This window comes from Hyposmocoma kahamanoa, unplaced genomic scaffold (assembly GCF_003589595.1).
Source record: "Hyposmocoma kahamanoa isolate Upper Pololo Valley unplaced genomic scaffold, ASM358959v1 98263, whole genome shotgun sequence".
In the NCBI taxonomy this organism is placed as follows: domain Eukaryota; kingdom Metazoa; phylum Arthropoda; class Insecta; order Lepidoptera; family Cosmopterigidae; genus Hyposmocoma; species Hyposmocoma kahamanoa.
The window spans coordinates 275,776-294,482 of NW_020655550.1; the positions used below are offsets into that span (position 1 = coordinate 275,776).

Here is an 18,707-nt window from a genome sequence, read left to right on the forward strand (position 1 = left end):
CAAACTCGAACACACGCCGCAGGCATAGCCCGACTCGTAAAAGTACCTAAAGACACAAAACAAGAAAGATATTATAAGTTGTAGGCAAAGAGTAAAGTAATACAGGAGAATAGAAGAAGGTAGGAAGGAATAATAGAAGGTAGTAGGGGTATAAAAAGGTAGTAGGAAATAATTAATTATGAAACTCAAAACGTAACACAACGATATCTACGACTACGTAACGTAATAGTTCTACTAACAATTAATTTGTAAAAAAATTGTAACAAAAAAATCTACAAAATTCAATTGTCATTGTCATTAATGAGTTTTTTTTGTTTTAGTTTTTCAGAGGTTTTCACTTAGAGGATGGCAAAATAAAGGACGGTTTTCATGACAATTAAAAATTATTTTCTTGATAACCTCCGGTTTCCATAGTATGTCTTGTCTAACTTGGTTTAACGCAAAGAGTACGTACATACTATAAATACCTATATATTATAATTAAACCTGTGTCGGTCGATCAATTCTGATAACCCGGGTCTGTCGTGACCCATGACAAATGTAATCGGGTTAAATGATTCGATCATATAATCGATCTTTCAGCGGGTTACGCTCCGGCCGGTCTTATTCTTTTTTTTTTTACTCGCTAGGTGAAAGGAAACATTATTTATAAGTTTAGTTTCTATTCTCAATTCGTAGAAACAATCTGATTTTCTGAGTTTATTACTTATTTAGGTACTGAAATCTAAGAGTCAGACAGAAATACGTCATTACCTAATAATAAATAATATTTACTCACCGTGCAGACGATTACCCTAATAGTGCGTCGTACTGTGTATACCCTTACAACATGCTGTATACCATTAATAGTATTCTTAAAATTCAAAATAAATGACCTAACGCAGTAATTTATTTTCATTTAAAATCATTTGATTTTAAAGTTAAGACAATAAAGCCACGGAAACTGAAGTACGGTGTTTACAAACACTCATCACAACATTAATAAATATGAAACATAATAAAATATATTTAATAAAACAATGAATCATACTCTTTTCAAAAACTTTTTCAAATACCAGTACAGCTATTTAACGCAGACTAGAGTTAGAAGGAAATTACACTCAAAAATATGAATTACAACACAGGAACACACCGAAAAACCAACTAAACAAACTTACAAAATTACTATGTAGCGTACGAGATAGTTAGGATAGGATGATTGATGAAAGACTCGTTGGTCCATTAACCCGTCCGTGATTGGTTGAATTTTTTATTCGATAATCGCAACTCGACGACAAAGCGCCTATTTTGCGTGTGGTGGGTGCAGGGTCCTACTCGTGCCACCCAAGCTCCTCCAGAAATCTCAGCAGTCTCCTTGGTTTGCTGAAGACTTCGGGGAGCGACCTTGGCACTTCAAGGTATTTTGCCCTGTAGTTGGTCACGCCGGAACACTGAAGTAGGATGTGCGCAGCCGTTTCCTCCCTCTCCATGCACGCTCTGCATAGAGGCCTGTCTGTGATATCTAAATTGAAAAGGTGTTTATTGTATGGACCATGACCCGTTAGGGCGGCAGTTAGAGTGCGAAGCTCTTGCCTTTTAAGTTTAATTAGTATTCGAGATAGACTGGCATTGAGCGTTGGGAGTGCTTCCCTCGCCTGTCTACAAACCGTAAGGGTGGTCCATGTATTATTATGTGAAGATTTTGTACCTTTGTGTATAGTTGTTCTGGACCATTGGCAGGGGAGGGACACTATCGGTTCTGGTCCTACAGCGTCCGTCTCCGACCCTTTCCTGGCTAGTTCATCTGCTGCGTCGTTGCCACGTGAGCCGCTGTGTCCTTTAATCCACTGAAGAGTTACGTGGTTTTGTATACATACCTCCATGAGTGCTTGATGGCATTCGTAAATTAGCCCTGAGTTTATGTCATAGCTATTCAGTGCTTGAAGTACTGACATACTGTCGGAGAGTATTCGAATGGAGTAGTTCTTTACTCTTCTCGCTATGATTGCTTCTCCCGCCAACTTGATACCCATGCATTCAGCCTGGAATACTGTGTTGTGGTCACCAAGCGGTGCTGATATCCTGATATTGAGGTCTCATGGGAATACCCAGTACCTGTTCCTGAGTTTGTTTTAGATCCATCAGTGAAGACTCGGACCTCTCTGGGGTTCAGTCCTTCGTTGGGATCTTCAAAAAATTGTATCTTGTATTTATTGTCAAAAATGTATTGTTTTGGGATCCTATCCACAACCGCCTCCAGTAGCGGTTCCTCATTGACAGTCTTGTAAAGGATTTCTGTATGTGGGGTCCTCATGTGCTTCCAGAGGCCGGCTCTGTTTAGACGCCGCTTCCTGTCTGATGAATAGTAGGAGGGGTCGAAGGTCCAGCATCGCTTCGAGGGCCGCAGTTGGAGTTGTCCTCATGCAGCCGGTCGTCGCCATGCAAGCGAGTCTTTGGAATTTGTCCAGCTTGTCGGTTGCGGTCGTCAGCTTGGTTCGTGGCCACCATACTATCGCGCCGTAACTAATCATGGGTCTTATCACCGCAGTGTAGAACCATAGTGTTATCTTGGGTGTAAGTCCCCATTGTTTACTCACCATTCTATGGCACTGCCAGAAGGTGATAGTAGCTTTTTTAATTTTGTTGTCCAGATGTTTGTTCCAGTTCAACTTGTCCAGTATTACTCCCAAGTACTTGACTTCGGTTGATATCTATAGTTCTGTGCTGAAGAGATTGGGTAATCGGTAGTTACCTAGTAGTCGTTTGTTGGTAAACATTACTAGTTCCGTCTTTGTTGGATTTACCGATAGTTCATATGCTCTCCATCATCTTTCCACAATTCGGAGAGCCACTTGTGTAATGTCGCAGAGTGTATTGGCGTACTTTCCTGTTACCGGTATAGCTATGTCATCAGCATATCCTGTTGTATAGAAATGTTCTTTGTTGAGTTTAATGATAGTCATTTACGACCATGTTCCACAGCAGAGGCGACAATACCCCTCCTTGAGGGCACCCCTTCGCTACTATGGCCCATGGGGTCTCATTTGCTGTTGTTTTTATTGTTCTTTGATTAGCTGAACCATTTCCTGCGGTGGTGGCACATCAGTCTCCGCCATATAGACAGAGGCGAGCACCACTTCAGGCAGACCCGTGGCCGCGTCTGCTAAAAGCTTTACGGCACACAGGTCTCTGGAACAGAATTCAGTTAGTGGCTGTACATGTAAGTTATTGGAGTAATATATGCAAGTTCTAGGTTTATCTGAGATGGTAGTCGATAGTAGCTTACCTCTCAGATGTGAGAGTCCATTTATTTGGCCACGGGCACTAATACACGGTTCCTGGATTAGTGTTGTTAGCCTCCAACCATTTCCGGAGCTGAACCGTTGCGGCCTGGCTGTGGTGGAGGTGGCTCTGAACGATGTGAAGTTTACTGAGCGAGGGGGAAACCGCCATCAGAAGATAGCAGCTCCTCGTCCACGTCCTCGCTCAGTCGGATGTCTCCCATCCCCAACACGCACTCGTCGTCACTGCCGGGCGCCACCGGTTTGACAGCGTCGTCCGCAGTGACAAGGGGTCGAGGAGGGCCCTTCACCTTTTCCGGGAATATCGGAGGAGGTGGAGGGCTCCGGGGAGACGTCCGTCCGCGTCGCTTTTGTGCCCGTCTTCTCGGGTGGCACATCGGTGTACAGGTCCCTCTTTGATCTGAACCTGAGGTAGACCGTGCCCAACTGGAAGGCTAGGCGCCGGCCATGCCCTAGGACAGCGGGGACAAGTTCTTCTGGGAGGCTCACCACTACGAAGGAGTTGCCACTATGCTGCTGCAGCTTGTGAACAACCCAGCGGTGTGCCTCCGCCCACGGGTTTTGCCACTTGAGGATGCGGCCGATTCGACGCGCATCCTCCCAGCTACTAGGGATGAGTAGTCCGCAGACTACCCTCTGGGGAGCCTCCACCCCATTTTTCAAATGAGAGGGGCTCCCCGGATGGCAGCCTGATGGTGCTAATAGCATCCTCTAGCCACTGGTAGGTGCGCTAGGGGTGCGCGACCGACCCATTTGACCGTGTTCATGCAGTCCTTGGGCCACTCGCGCCACCCACTGGAGGCCTCGCCTCTCCCTCCTTCGGCAGGGGGTTGTGTGTAGTGCGACGCTCGCGTTCTCTACGACGGCCCTTCTTGTTTTTACGGGCAGGGCGTCCCCTGCTCCCGCTGGGCGCCGGAGGTGGGCGCTCGCCGTGGCCACTAGTCCCTTCCTTGCGGATGGGTGCCGTGGCCTTGGATTTGGGCTGGCGACTCACCAAGGTCCACCCTGCTTCAAGGGCCGCGTTTGAAGGGTTTTGAGTGGGGGCCGCTGAACCTGGGGTTTGGGCCACAAGCGCTGGTGTGGTGCTAGCATCAACATCGGTGCTTGGCTGACCTTGGGGTTTCCCCTTTGGCCTACCACTCATCGTAGGGCGCTGTGTATTTGTATTTGCTTGTGGGGCACTTTTGGGTTTTGCATTTTGAGTGTTGGTATTTAAAAGATGATCATTAAAATCCATGTTATTTGTTCGTAAAATTCACTCTCCTGACTTCCCACCCACCACGGAGCCCGCACCTTTGGGGATGTCCCATTCGGGACACCAGGATTGTCAGGAGAGTATAGGTGCAGGAGTTGGGACCTCACTGCGCGACATCGGGGGCTCGAAATGTGCGGCTGGCTGACCTGATCAAAGTCAACCAGGTGTTCCGCACATACTCATCCCGTCAGCATGGCCCAGTCCGTCCCCTCCCACCTCGCCTGTGGCCCTCTGACGGGACACAATGCCATTTCCTTGTGTTGGCTAATCACAGGGCTACCGTTTAGCAGGAAATCAGGGCCAAAGGGGGCGTATTGCTTGCCGAAGTCCCCACCCCGCTCGAGCTCAACCCCCCAGGATTCCTTCATCCCTGCGTACGCGTACGCAGGGATGAAGGGCGCTCAACTGCGTAGGCATTAACGCAGGAGGGTGTAAGTTTAGACTGCCCACCACGTGCCATGAAGCCACCCCCAGAAAAGCATGGCCGGGCCGTGTTGATCGCTTCGCGCCCTCACTGACAATTCTCAGACTGAAGCCGAGGATTGTCAGTGTTGGCCCCAGGGTGTACCGGCTACGTCCTCGGGCGTTCTGTGATAACATGTTACTACAGACTGCTCAAAGACTTCGCACGCGTGGAGGTGGAACAACTAACACACCCCTTTTATTCGATAGGTTCTTTCGAACGAATTTTCCATGAAACGACCGATTCATACGACCCGAACTAACAGAGTGAGAAGGCGAATCGAGTCGTGAGATGAAACGACCGATTCATACGACCCGAACTAACAGAGTGAGAAGGCGAATCGAGTCGTGAGGTCTTTACGTGAGAATGAACGATACAACAATAATATTGTGAATTCCAGACTTATTGTTATGTGAATTGTTGAATAATCTCAAATTGCTTAGTTATAAAGTCGAATATTGCACGCATGACCCCTGAAACTCTAAAATGATCGGGTCATTTAAGAGCTTGTAACTCGGGTTGTCGGGTCACAGGTACTGTTCAAATCATTTTGATTGGGTCGATCACGATCGACGCGCGCCTAATTATAATACCCTATTCAATATTTATCTAAATACGGTGTCCGCCAGAAATCAGAAATGATATCAATGTTTAACTCGACCTCAGTTAATCTAAAGCTGAGTCAGGAATTTAATAAAACGACAATCTAAAAGTGATGTGTAATAATAACTAACTATTAACGCTATAGACATTTCAAACTGGTTTTAATTTTAATATCAAAACTATAATACTAAAAACCAAAATTTTGCATAAAAAGGTCTATCATAATGTTTAGGATGTTATGTAAAACTACTCAATCTTTTACGTTTAATAGCTTGGGATGTTCAAGAAACGTGATTATAAATACCATTAGGTCTAATACTAACGTGGCAAATGTCTTTCGAGCTCAAAAGGCTCAGAAGAAAGACTCTAGTAGTGAAGTAATAAAATGGGTGTTATTGGTTAGTTATTTTCTTTTTTCTTTTACATTAAGAACTACGTAAATTGGCTTGGTTATTAAGTTGTTTTTCCAGATGACAATGTGTTAAAGCTAATTATATGTTACTCTATCTATTTTCGGTGGTAATGTTCATTTTGGTATCACAGAATAACAGACCAAATAGTAATTGGTGCCAGTATAACACATTGTATTGTGTTGCAGTAAACCCCATGTACTTACCATATTTATTAATATCTTATTCCAGTACCCATCAAACTTGTGCATCCTCTACAAAGCTCCTTGCCTTACTCTTGTAATAAGTAACATATTATTCTTATTAGTTAATGAACATATATTTCAGATGATTCCAGCGAGCTCATTTGGACTAGGATGCTGGCAAGTGTATCGTCTGCAATGGAAATTGGAACTTATAGACATAATGCAAGCAAAATCAAATGCACAGCCTAAGGAAATGCCACAGAAGTAGGTTTTGTTCATCTACTATGTATTTGAGTCATAACAAAATAAATTAAAATTCTCCTCAATATCATAATTACTCTGATTGTATATATTATGGAGATTCAATATAATAATAATAGTTTGTATATCAAGTTACGAACATTGTCTCTTATACTGGTAGTTTTAGATAAATTGTCTCAGATAACTTAAATAATTTTTATTTCTATTTTCAGTATAGAAGAATTAAATGACATGGAATATATGCCTGTAAAGGTTCGGGGAAAATTTATTCACGACAAAGAGTTCCTTATCGGTCCTAGAGCTCTCATTGAAAATGGTTCAACATCTGCTCGGTTTGGATCTCTTGTTTCTGATCCAAAAACTAACCAGGGTTGGCTTGTGGTGACACCTTTTAAGTTGACTAATGGGTGAGAGATTTTATTTTGTTATTTGTTGTCTTGTCATGTTTCTGTAAATCTGTTATACAGACATGCTTATAATGTTGTAGAGTTGTAATACCTCTCCTACTTTTCACATATTATTGAACTCTTGCCATCACAATTAATAATCACATGGTCCTTAAGTGCAACAGTTTAGCTATGTCTACTTAAGTAATAATTCTTCAGCAAAATGGGATTTAAAGGAAGTGAATAGGCATTATTAAGGCGTCATGCTCAATCAATGACCTCATCGTCACTTTGTACCAGGTAAGATGGAGGTCAACAGGAACTTATATATTGACAGGAAAAGATTTTCTGTACCTCCTACTACAGACTGTTATTTTTTACAGAGAAACAATCTTGGTGAATCGTGGTTGGATACCACAAAGCATGCGTCCTAAAGAAAAACGCCAGTCTTCAATGATAGATACCGAAATAGAATTAGTTGGAGTAGTGAGGTTGACAGAAAAGCGAGCTCCATTCATGCCCAAGAATCACCCAGAGAAGGGATCTTGGTTTTATAGGTGGGTTACACTTTACTGATTATACCTAATTATAACAAAAAATTGTTTATGCAGGTGATCCAGGAGTGAATTGTGACATTCTAATGGGAACATTTTGTTCAATTTAACATGGACAGTGGATTTTTTCTTACTGATCATATTAAAAAAAAAACTGACTTTTTGCAAATAATATTACTGTAAAATTAATTTTCAATACTTTTATACCTAACTCTTAACATACAGCTCCCAATTTCAGGACAAAAAATGGAGTTTTTTGTTAGTTCTTGAACACAATAAAATTAACACTACTAATAGATCATTCTTAATGGCATTAATGCTAAACTTTGGTGCAGGGAACTGACCTTCATCTTTTTTTTTTTTCAGGGACTTAGAACAAATGAGTTTACACGTCGGGAGTATTCCTGTATGGTTAGACGCTAGAGGGTTACCAGATCCCCCTGTAGGTTGGCCTATCCCAAACCAAACAAAAGTCACCTTGAGAAATGAACATTTTTCATATCTTGTGACATGGTACACCCTTTCTGCATTTACAGCGCTTATGTGGCACCGCTATTTCATCAGAAAACTACCACTCTTGTAATGTATCAGGTGCATTTTAAAATATCTATTATAGTTTTAAATGGATACTTGGTATGTTCATCATGTACTGTTTTAAGAAGTCTACATGTACAAAGATCAAAGTAATTGTAGATATTGTAGTAAGGACTGTTGTAGAAAATGAATAAAAAAGCAAATTATAATAAAGTTTTTATTGAATTTCTGAGTTTCGACTTCTACACTAGGGATTTTTAGTATTTAATATCAGTGACCATTGACTTACAAATAAATGGACGACGGGTCTAATACAAAAACCACGAAAAAAATGTCCCAAGTCAACCTATTCGAAATTTAAATTGTTATGTCATCGCAGTATCGCGCTGTCCGTAGAACAAATGAAGACTAAAGCGGAGTGTCGCGCTCTGTATACGATTTTAGCGCCTTACAAGTGCGGACACTTTAGCGCGGACCCGACGTCCATATAATTGTAAGTCAATGTCAGTGACGATGATTGTGGTGTGTGGTTGTAATACAAAATGTGCTATACCAAGTAAATAAAGAATTATGTGAAATATTGCATTCCGCCGCAATATAAATTGAGCCATAAATAAAACGTTAATTTGGGAGAAACATGGGAGAAACGGTGAAATAAGACGCTCAGCTAGGTAATCATTTTTATTTTCATTCCAAAATGTCATCATGCAACTGACACTTAATAGTTATTTATTTTATTACGCCCTTATTTTTGTCAAGCAAAAAATTAAATGCAACCTTATAGCATGTCTTACTCTTTCAATCACCTAGTTAAAATTAAAGCAGAACCACCTTTGTTCCTTTCATATTGTGTTGAAAACCATAGTGCCAGCCACTGCAATTACCGCTTCTGTCTACTGATTCAAGAAGCTAAAGAGTATGACTATTGTCCACAAGCCAAGTTTTTCAAACCGAAATAGTCTTTCAATATACAAAGGAAAAATGGTGATAACTACTAAAAGTACAGTAATAAATGAAAAGAAATATGACACACTACAGTGGCATAATCTGCCTTAAGTTATTTAAGAATGATTTGGCACCCTCTCTGCAGTTTGCAAGTTGCTGGCCCTTTCAATAGATTTTAAAAGGTGATTATAGCCATACAAATACAGGTGAACCACAGGGAAAGTGCCTTAATTACTAAAATATATGCATATATAAAGCACAACGCGCTGCACACTACAATCACACTTAGGCAGTTTTTAATTATTGTATTTCGTAAGATGGTACAATACATACCGCAAAAACTTTCAGATAAGTAAAACCCACTTAGACCCTGTGCTCATGTCGTGGTGCATTTTGGAGTGCTTGTATCAATATTTTTACATAATTACCTACCTATTACGTACATTGTTGTCAAACAATTCTAGATTTTTTTACAATACTTGCAAAATTGGTTCTCTTCGACAGCATTGCATAAAAATATCATACTAATTTCGATTAGTCAAATAATCTATTTTAAGAAAGCTTGACCTAAGCTCGTTATAAAACATTGTTATTCAAATTGTGTGAATCTCTACAATGAGTTTAGTTTTCAAGTTGTTACCTACTTTGTTTATTACAGTGCCCAGTGCGAGCAAAGAAAGAAGTAAGCCGTATAAATATTTTACACGGTAGTTTTTTTATATAGTAATAGACTGACGCTTGACCACAATCTCACCCGTTAGCGGTGATGTGAGCGACGGTAAATGATATTTTTCGGGAAATACATTATAGCGTAATCCATTCCTTTGCCGCGCGTATTAGCAAAAAAGGTGGAAGCAAAAAAGCGCTTCGTGCAAATGAGTGGTATATCAATGACAAGGATGGACTGTTCCGGATTTTCAAGTAGAGCTAAATTGAAAAGTTCTAATAGACACTCTGAAATGTATCCAATAGAGAACAAGCAATACAGCAGCACTACAGGCAGGCCACTTCTGGGGTGGTCGAGATTTTGTAACTTCGATACCACAAGAGATTCGTTTCCAATTAGTGGTTATACACTGCTATTTTTAGCAGCGATGCAAACGCGCGTTCGTGTAACGCGCGATTACATCGTTACACTTATATTACGATTGTATGGATACAAACGCGCAATTGGAGGAATGCAGGCGCGCGTGTGCTTTGCTGCAATCTTTTTATAAATCCGTGTGTAGCGATGCAATCACGCGTTTGTATAGATGCAGTCGCGCGTTTGCATCGCTGCTAAAAGTTGTCGTATGTAACTGCTCCGAGTCCCTTTTCTTTTCGCTCCACAGAGTTCATGGAAAGTAACTGGTAGCGGGCAGAGCGGTCCCAAAGCTGTGCAACGCGAGGTTCTCCATACACGACCGATATTCTGTTATATAAAGACTTAAAAGACATAATGCCTGACCTTGAAAAGTATGTTTATTTTTTTGCCAGCAGTTTTTCCCAACACTCCGTGTAATGACCTATGTTGAGCTGGTTGAGGTTAGGTGGTAAGGCAAGTAGCTCGAGGTGGTCACACTACTTACAACATTGTAAACTCATTGTAGAGGTACATTTATGTCATATACGATTTAGCAATGAATTATGGTTTAATGAAATTTAAGAAAAATGTCGTTACGCAGTCTCTACTAAACTGCTGGTGCTTAGGTATATATAACATTTAATAATCGCTTTAACTTGTTGCCGATAATTGCATGATAGATTTCAATAAGTACGTAAGTAAGACACTTTTGATTATAACCTGAAAGGCACTTTAAGACACAAGATTCAGTAAAAGTTTTGGTAATACATATTCTGTTTTCAACAAGAAAACGGAAAATGAGAAATACATAAAGCAAAGTAACGTAATGTGAAAGATAGATCACCTAAAAAATCCTGCTTGGTTTTCAAAAACGGATTTTTGCTAACTACTTACAAACTAGAAAAACTTGTTTATATATTATATTAAAATAATAATGGCAGACAAAAAGTCAGATAAATTTGAATGAAGCCGAAGAGGGTATAGTGATAAACGGAGAAGTCTGTAATAATATACGCTACGCAGACGATACTATACTGATTGCGGAGAAAATATACTACTGGATCGTATAAATGTAGGAAGTAACAACTATGGATTAAAAATCAACAAATCAAATATTAAAAAAAAAGACAGTTCATGATCGTATCTAAGACCCCAGTAGCGAATGAATATTTGAGTTTGGAAAATAATCCAATAGAACGCGTACACCAATTTAAATAGGTACCTTGGTAGCTACGTAAATGAACAATGGGGTTGCGTATAAGAAGTTCGTATTCGCATCGAATAAGCACGAAGTGCCTTCATGAAAATGAAAAAAAAAAAAATGTGTTGTAGAAAAGGTTTAACCTTAAACTCCACATGCGTTTGGTCGTCTGCTGTTATGTCTTCAGTATCTTGCTGGTTTTATATGGAGTGTTGGACCTTGACCGCAGCATTGTGCTTAAAACTGAAGTTCTTTGAGACGTATGCTTGGCATATCGTGGGTACAAAAGGTCACCAATGTTGCGGTTCTTCGTCGAATGGGCAAAAAGTTGGAAATACTCAGAACTGTAAAGGAAATGATGCTGCAGTATTTTGGCCATGTAATGAGGGGCAATAGATACCGGATTTTTCAACTAATAATGCAAGGAAAATTAAACTAATAATGCAGGGAAGGAAAACCTCGTGGTTGAAGAATCTGAGAGTTGGTTCCACTTTAGCACGTTCCCTCTTTCGTGCGGCAGCTTCAAAAATGAGAATAGCCATGATAGTCGCCAACCTTCGTAGAGAAGTGGCACACTAACAAGAATAGAATGTAAATCTTTGATTGCAAAAGGTACATAATATACATATGTACTGAATTCTACTATAGTGTTTATATTATACGGCATAATATGATAGGTACGAACGGCACTTGTAGTGGTTAAAATCAGTCTTTGTAGTAAGTATTATTATTAATTAGTGTCAGGTAAGATGACCCTGTGCGTCATCAACCCAAACACGTCTCACAGCTGGATAGGCTCTCCTCTACGAAGATGGAGTTAATTCGCTGTATCCAATCTCTATCTCTGTTCAACTATCGTCTAGGTATAATAGAGAAATAATAAAATATAATAAATAAAGTAGGTCAAGTAACATTCAGAAATAAGGTTCAGGTGCAGATTCTGTTGTGCGTTTGGTAAAAGGTGAACTGATTATAATTCATATGATATAACAGCTGATGAGTCCCTTTTGCACCCGTGCTTTCACGGGCTTGTGGTACTGAACACCAATTACGTGTTTTCAATTGGAATAATTTAGGTTTTGTTTGATTTCTTAACCCAGCTGGGGTTCAAATCTAAGATTTAAGTCTTGACTATTCCAAACTGGTTTAGAACAAGTATTTCGATGTGATTAAGGAAGTAATGGTTGCAAGCCACAAAATGTCGATGTTCTGATGTAGTATACAAGCCAGCAATGGTGAAAAAAGTTTAAAAAAAATTAACACCGCCTATAGACTTTTGCGATACTATGCATTATTTATATCGCAAAAGCACTAGTTACAGATTTTAGAATCTCGGCTGTCCTATTGTACGAAAGAATTAACGCATGTAGAGAAATAATATGGCAAGATAAAAACAATTGAAGAGTCTGTTGTTTCAGTTACAAGTGTTCATTAACTATGTTTGAGAAATAGATATGCACAACAAAATCCACATGAAAGATAAAAATTACATTAATATAAATTTAATAGTTTATGTAAGTTAACTTTGATAAAATTTATAGGATGTCAACTGTCGTTCTCGCGCACTGTTACTTATTCTACCTTAACAAATACTTGTACTAAAGTAGGCATGCGATTATTCTACGTAAAAACAAAAAATATTACTTATTATACTTCATTCTTCAGTTTTAATCATTATGTTAATACTTATTCATTAATACGCATTAACTTTGAACTTCATCTGATACAGATGATTTATTTTCTATCCTTTTTTTAGTTTTCGAACACATTTGTTTATTTGAACTTTTTATGAGCAACTGTAAGTTTAATTTAGTGATAATTGTTCTACTTTTATTAAAAAATCATTCGATCTGAACTAGTATTACGTTATTTTGTTATTTCAGCTTAATTTTCTAACTTAACGTTCTGAAAATACTTTTGAAACGTATCTATCAATCCGTAGCGTTTTCTGTCCGATTCTGCCCAATTTTGTTACTGTGACCGTTCTTCGCCGATACATTTTACTAAACGTAAATTATGTGACATGGTTATTACTTGTTTCTATAAAACCTACCTACCTAGAATCTGGTTAGTCACGATTCAATACCTCACTAATGCTTCAACAAATTGGTCATTATTTTCTTTATTGAAGTACTATTTCTAGACAATACCTTTCAACTACCCTCAAATCAGTGTTAGTGTTTTTCTAATTGATTATTTAAAAGGAACACAAGCATGCGATTGATTTGGCCATATACCATCCACGCATCATATAACTCTAACAGAGCTATAAGCTGGGCCCAAATCAAGTAGAAACATTATGTCATCAGGCTTACAATACGCCATTCATGACATCTAGATTCAATCATACAGGATACAACATAACGGTTCAACCGTTCAAACAGGTGGGGGTCCCCTCACGTAACGCAGTTGCGGTGTCAGTGTCTGGGCGATGGAGTTGAGGGCATCACAGCAGCGTGGACGCTCGATCAACCAAGCGGCGACCAATAAGGTTACTAGACAGAGCTGAATTGGCAACGAAGAACGTAGCACACGCCATACCCAAGCCCCGCGAGGAGTATAGTCTGGGTCGCCAGCGCCTGTCTTGCTTCCCCCTACAGTACTTAAAGTATTAGTACTCCTGAAACATAAATGTTGTTAGGTTATTCTTAAGTAGATCTTATAGAAACAAATGTTTATACGAGGACTACCCAGAAAGCAGATTACGTTTTGCTCTGTTGCCGTTACGGAGGTACTAGCGCGTTCATCTTGGTGTCAAGAGTGTTCCTACGTTCAGTGGACATCCATGCTAGCGAGAAGTATCTACAGCTTCTCGGTATTTTACAATAACAGTTTCCGTGAAAGTGAAATCAACGCCTGAAATCGGACTCGACAAATCCTGAATGCTTTCAAAGGGGAGGTGTTTCCCCATTCGCCATACAGCGCTGGTCTGGTCCCCAGCGACAACCACTTGGTTTCGAAAACATAGAACTGCTTGCGACACCGCGCTTTGACGACGATGCAGAACTGCGGGTGGGCTTCAACTAACCAGTTGAATCATCATCTCTCATCGTTACCATCACTATACTATTTAATGCAGTGTAGCCTCGTCCACTACTCACCTCTAAGGGACTGAAGTTTTGGGGAGACTAGTATATAATACAAGTGTCGCTTTCAAATGTATATAATGAAATATTTTTCTTGTGCTTAGGTTTTAATATAATGTAATCCACTTTCTGTATAGCCCTTGTAATAAGTGTGTGTTGGAAAGAGCCACAATTATCGCATACATCTCTTAAGGTACAGTATTCCCACTACACAGAGTTTGTTTTCGAGCCACTTATTTAAATGTATTGTACAGGGTCAAGAGCACGTCAACTTTGACACTAAACGCTTAAATTAACTCTATGCCACTTGCAATAAGAACGGTCCAAAGTCCAAAGTGTCAAGCTTGATGTGGTCTTGACTGTACATAGATGTATAATTTTATCAGTTATTACATTTAATTTTGACAACAAAGAGAAGTTTCAACATTGAATCTGTCTAACAATCAGGCAGAGGTAGTTACTATATTTTTTCTTAATATTTCAATTACAACCTATACTCATTCTAAGCGATAACTTACGTGTCTTCATCGATTACGAAATCTGGAATATTTTGTGCCACCAAAGCGCGACAGGATTCTTGTAGACTGCGGACTTCGTTCTCGGTTTGCTCCATGCGCTGTAATCAAGGTAATCAAAAATCATTTAGACGTTTGGCACTTTACAAGGAGTAAACAGTAAGTCGTTATAAAGTAAACTTCATACTTTTAAAATAATACAAATGGTAAAGGTCTGGTGGAAAATTCTTTGCTCAGTAATAATAACGCCAGTTGTTTGAACTTGTCTTGTATTGACCAAAGTGGATGATAAACTAAGTACTTATCACAACACAACACACGAAAGGAAAAAGACAATGGCTGTGCTACAATGCCATAAGGGAGTAATTGCAGTACCTTGAGTACCTTCAGTTTGAGTATGGGTCATTTTGGCGACACCCGTTCTGATAGTAATCAGAACCGGTGTCGCCAAAACTGACCAGTTATAATTTGAAACACTATGAAGTCTTGTTAATGATTGGTCATAGTTTCAAATTTGAAAATAAATAATAAATTCCAGAAATTAAAACTTTATCCTGTTGGCACACCGTTGAAAGTTCAATACCATCAATACAATTATTGCAAGTTACGTCGTCTTGATTTTATATTGATATTTCATTAAAATGTGATAATATCATCTAGCGGTTAATAGCTGAACGACGACGAATTAGAGATGTTTACCAAGTTCTTCAAAAAAGAAGCAACCATATTGCAGCAGTATATATATAGCAGAGCGGTTTACTTTCGTTTCTTGTAACAACAAAACGATTACGATAAACAGAAAATTGAAAATGCATAAAATTAAATACAATAAAACTTAATGATGATACGAAACAACATAATATTATAAGAGCGATTATCGTTTTTGCAAAGTAGCGAAATAAGTTATTTTTCTACGATGTTCTAGGTTTTTTCTAGGTTAGGTGAGATCATTGACAGGACCATAGCCGTACAAAGCGAAAATGGCAGACTCCGCAAACTGTTGGCATATGTGCCACGCCAACTAAGCACTTCTACTATATTCATTGTTCTGTGGTCATTTGACCACGTTTTGGTCCCTATCCACTTTGGCCCTCACCCTAAAGGAGAACAAGAATGAATAAAGTACACTAATTAATTTACCTTAGCAATAGCTCGGTGTGCTGGCGAGTTCGGGGCTAAGGCTGCCTGCAGACGGCGAGCCAGTTCACGCAGGGCGCTAAGGCGGCGCGCACGCCCACCAGCGCCCTCACTGTCTCCGTCTGATATGCCCGAGTCGGACATTGAATCGCATGTTGACCCCCCCTGCAAGTAAGGAGAATATCGTAACGTGCGAGCTATAGAAATATCAACAAGTAACCAAAAACAAAACATTAGCGAATTCACATTAATATTAATAATAATAATAACGTTTATTGCAAAACATGTTGTTACATAATAGTTCTTATAGTAGTTAGTATCAAACATGTACCCTGTAAGGGCGTAGCAATGTCAATTTTTTAAATATACATTTTGATTACCATTAATTAAAATATCATTATAATGATAATTAAATCTAAACAAATATTTTCTGAAAAGTCAATGAATTAATTGGAAAATGAATGTCAAATTGAAGTCTAAAGTATTTGAAAAAAATTAATCGTCAAATTATTCTAGAATTATATAATAATAGTCATAACATTTGTCATTTTATTAAATTACATAATTATGTCATATTTTTTATAAATATAGTTAACATATCAAAATTCCTTTTTTATGACGTTATGAGCAATTTTCCTTGTTATTAAAAAAATCTTGCAATGAATAGTAGCATTTTTGAGACAGATGTTTACTAAGTTGATTTTTAAACATTTTTACGCTATTTATCAGTTTTAAAAAGTGAGGGAGTGCGTTATAAATTTTAATTGACATCGAATATGGCCCCAAGTTGACCATTTGTAATTTTGAAACTGTTGTTGCTAGTCTGCATTTGGGTCTTAATTTTACTGAACGACAATGTAGAGGATATGCATTCAAATTATTCTTGACAATAAGACACATTTGTAAAATATATATACATGGTAAAGTCAAGATATTATATTTAATTAAATACGATTGACAGCTTGTAAACGAGTCTATATTAGCGAGTATGCGGATACATTTCTTTCTAACACAAAAATTTTTTTTGCGTCAGTGCTGTGTTGCCCCACAATGCAACGCCATAGCTAAGCCAGGCATAAGCATACGCGTAGTAAGCGCTAGTTGCTGTCCGAAGGTCAGTAGATTTTTTGAGCTGGTTAAGAGCATATGTGAAACTAGACAGTTTACCAACAACTTTATTCACATGATCCTTCCAATTTAAATTTATGTCGATATTTATTCCTAGGAGGCAAAAGGAGTTTACAGAATGAAGCGCGATGTTGTTAAATTTATAAATTAAATTTATAGGGCGATTTTGATAAGGTCTAAACTGCATTAATTTAGTTTTGTTAAAATTAACTTCTTCACGTGTATGTTAGTGGAGCTACCAGGGTCACAGATTTTGAGTCTCATACAGCTTGCTGCTTGGACCTTCTGCTTTCAACTGATCCAGACCGAAACCTGGATGGTGGATATGATGTTCAATTTTTTATCTTTTTAAATCCAAGGTGGCCAGTTTTTATTATTTATATTTATATATCACCTATCGGATGGGTCTGCTGTCTGCTAGATCCATCCGCTAGGTGTACATTATAAATGGGTCCGCTATATCCACCTGATAAGTGTACATAAATATAAGTACTAACTGGCCGCCTTGAATTTCATTGCAAAACGTGTTAAGAAACTTATCGGTGATTTGAATTTGAGGCGAAGCTGCAGTGGCTTGAACACCGCCATAAAGTTGCTTGCTTGTCTGTATTCTTTAGGATAAACAACGATAACACGGCAAATAATCCGCCATCTCCTTTCCATCATCGGGGACTAGACGTAGGCTAGTGTTCCATCCTAACGTTGTTGATGTAGACAACATCACATACGTTGCTCTGATCCCAAAGTAAGTAACTAAAGCACTTGTGTTATATAAATCGGAAACGACCACGGTACCATAATCATCCAGACTCGAGCAGATATTGAAAAGTAAGTTTTGTACCCGGTCGGGAATCGAACCCTGAACCTTAGTTGGCGTCACTACAAAAACCAGTGTGTAAGCCATTCGACCACGGAAGACGTCAGAGAGAAGCGTTAAGTTTCCACATTTATATGGCGTACGGCATTGGAGAACATTGGATCATGAACGCATCAGCCTGACAAGTTTCACTTCTGCCATTAACGTAACAACATTCTCTGCCTTCAGATTTGTTCCCTGAATGCCATACTTGCACCTTTTCAAGCCTGGAGTGAATAGTCATTATATCGGTGTCTATGCTCCATCATCGACCTCAGCAGCACTTTCCATCAAGTGAGATGGAAGTCGGTATGAGTAGCAGTAGAGCTCCTTGTGAAAGAGTTCGTCCAGGGAAGTACAGTCACCTTATCTATTTTTGTCGCCAAGCAGAAATGTAAGCGAGCATTACTGTTTTTTTTTTTTTTTTTTTTTTTTTGTGTTTCGGTTTTGAAGGGTAAGGGTGCCCGTGAAATTACAGACACATGAGACTTGTCAACTTATTCTGAGAATGACACGCGCAGTGACAGTCTCCCTCAGATCTTTGCGATTTAAAGCTCTGAATTGGTATCATAAAAAAAGTCAAATACATATTTCTTTAATCTATAAAAAATTCACAAATAGATCACAAAGCTAAATTAAATACATTTCGCACTGCTCTGTTTTAGGTACACAAAAATTTATGTATTCTCTCGATTTTAAATAATACCAATACGCGCTTTTGTAACATTTTACCATCAAGGTTATCGTAATGAGATGATACACTTTGCTATTCAATGTCAGTGATCGCGATTAGGAAAGATTTTTCTTCTATAAGCATCATTAAACATTATTTAAAGCAATCAAG

The 18,707-nt window shown here is 39.0% G+C and overlaps 2 protein-coding genes across 5 annotated transcripts in view; one reads left to right on the plus strand and one right to left on the minus strand.

Annotated features, from left to right (window-relative positions):
• The first annotated feature begins 5,461 nt into the window (after nucleotides 1–5,461).
• On the plus strand, nucleotides 5,462–8,155 carry LOC113238798 (surfeit locus protein 1). 2 transcript variants are annotated; one of them, XM_026475638.1, is made up of 5 exons: nucleotides 5,462–5,532; nucleotides 6,340–6,461; nucleotides 6,671–6,865; nucleotides 7,228–7,401; nucleotides 7,765–8,148. In XM_026475638.1, exons 2-5 carry the CDS (start codon nucleotides 6,340–6,342, stop codon nucleotides 7,979–7,981), a joined length of 708 nt encoding a protein of 235 aa, XP_026331423.1. In that variant the 5' UTR covers nucleotides 5,462–5,532; the 3' UTR covers nucleotides 7,982–8,148. The 2 variants fall into 2 exon arrangements, with proteins under 2 accessions (XP_026331423.1, XP_026331422.1); XM_026475637.1 differs by lacking the exon at nucleotides 5,462–5,532 and adding an exon at nucleotides 5,595–6,000 and having other exon boundaries at nucleotides 7,765–8,155.
• Nucleotides 8,156–12,910: 4,755 nt separating this feature from the next.
• LOC113238815 overlaps nucleotides 12,911–18,707 on the minus strand; it is a 261,299-nt gene continuing 255,502 nt past the window's right edge. For 2 of the 3 annotated variants that reach the window (XM_026475661.1, XM_026475660.1), the window contains 3 exons: nucleotides 15,883–16,044; nucleotides 14,746–14,843; nucleotides 12,912–13,761 (listed from right to left, as the gene is read on the minus strand). In XM_026475661.1, coding sequence (XP_026331446.1) covers nucleotides 13,518–13,761; nucleotides 14,746–14,843; nucleotides 15,883–16,044 — 504 coding nt within the window. In that variant the 3' untranslated portion in view covers nucleotides 12,912–13,517. Of the gene's footprint in view, nucleotides 13,762–14,745; nucleotides 14,844–15,882; nucleotides 16,045–18,707 lie in introns of all 3 variants that reach the window. The other variant, XM_026475662.1, reaches the window with a different exon arrangement.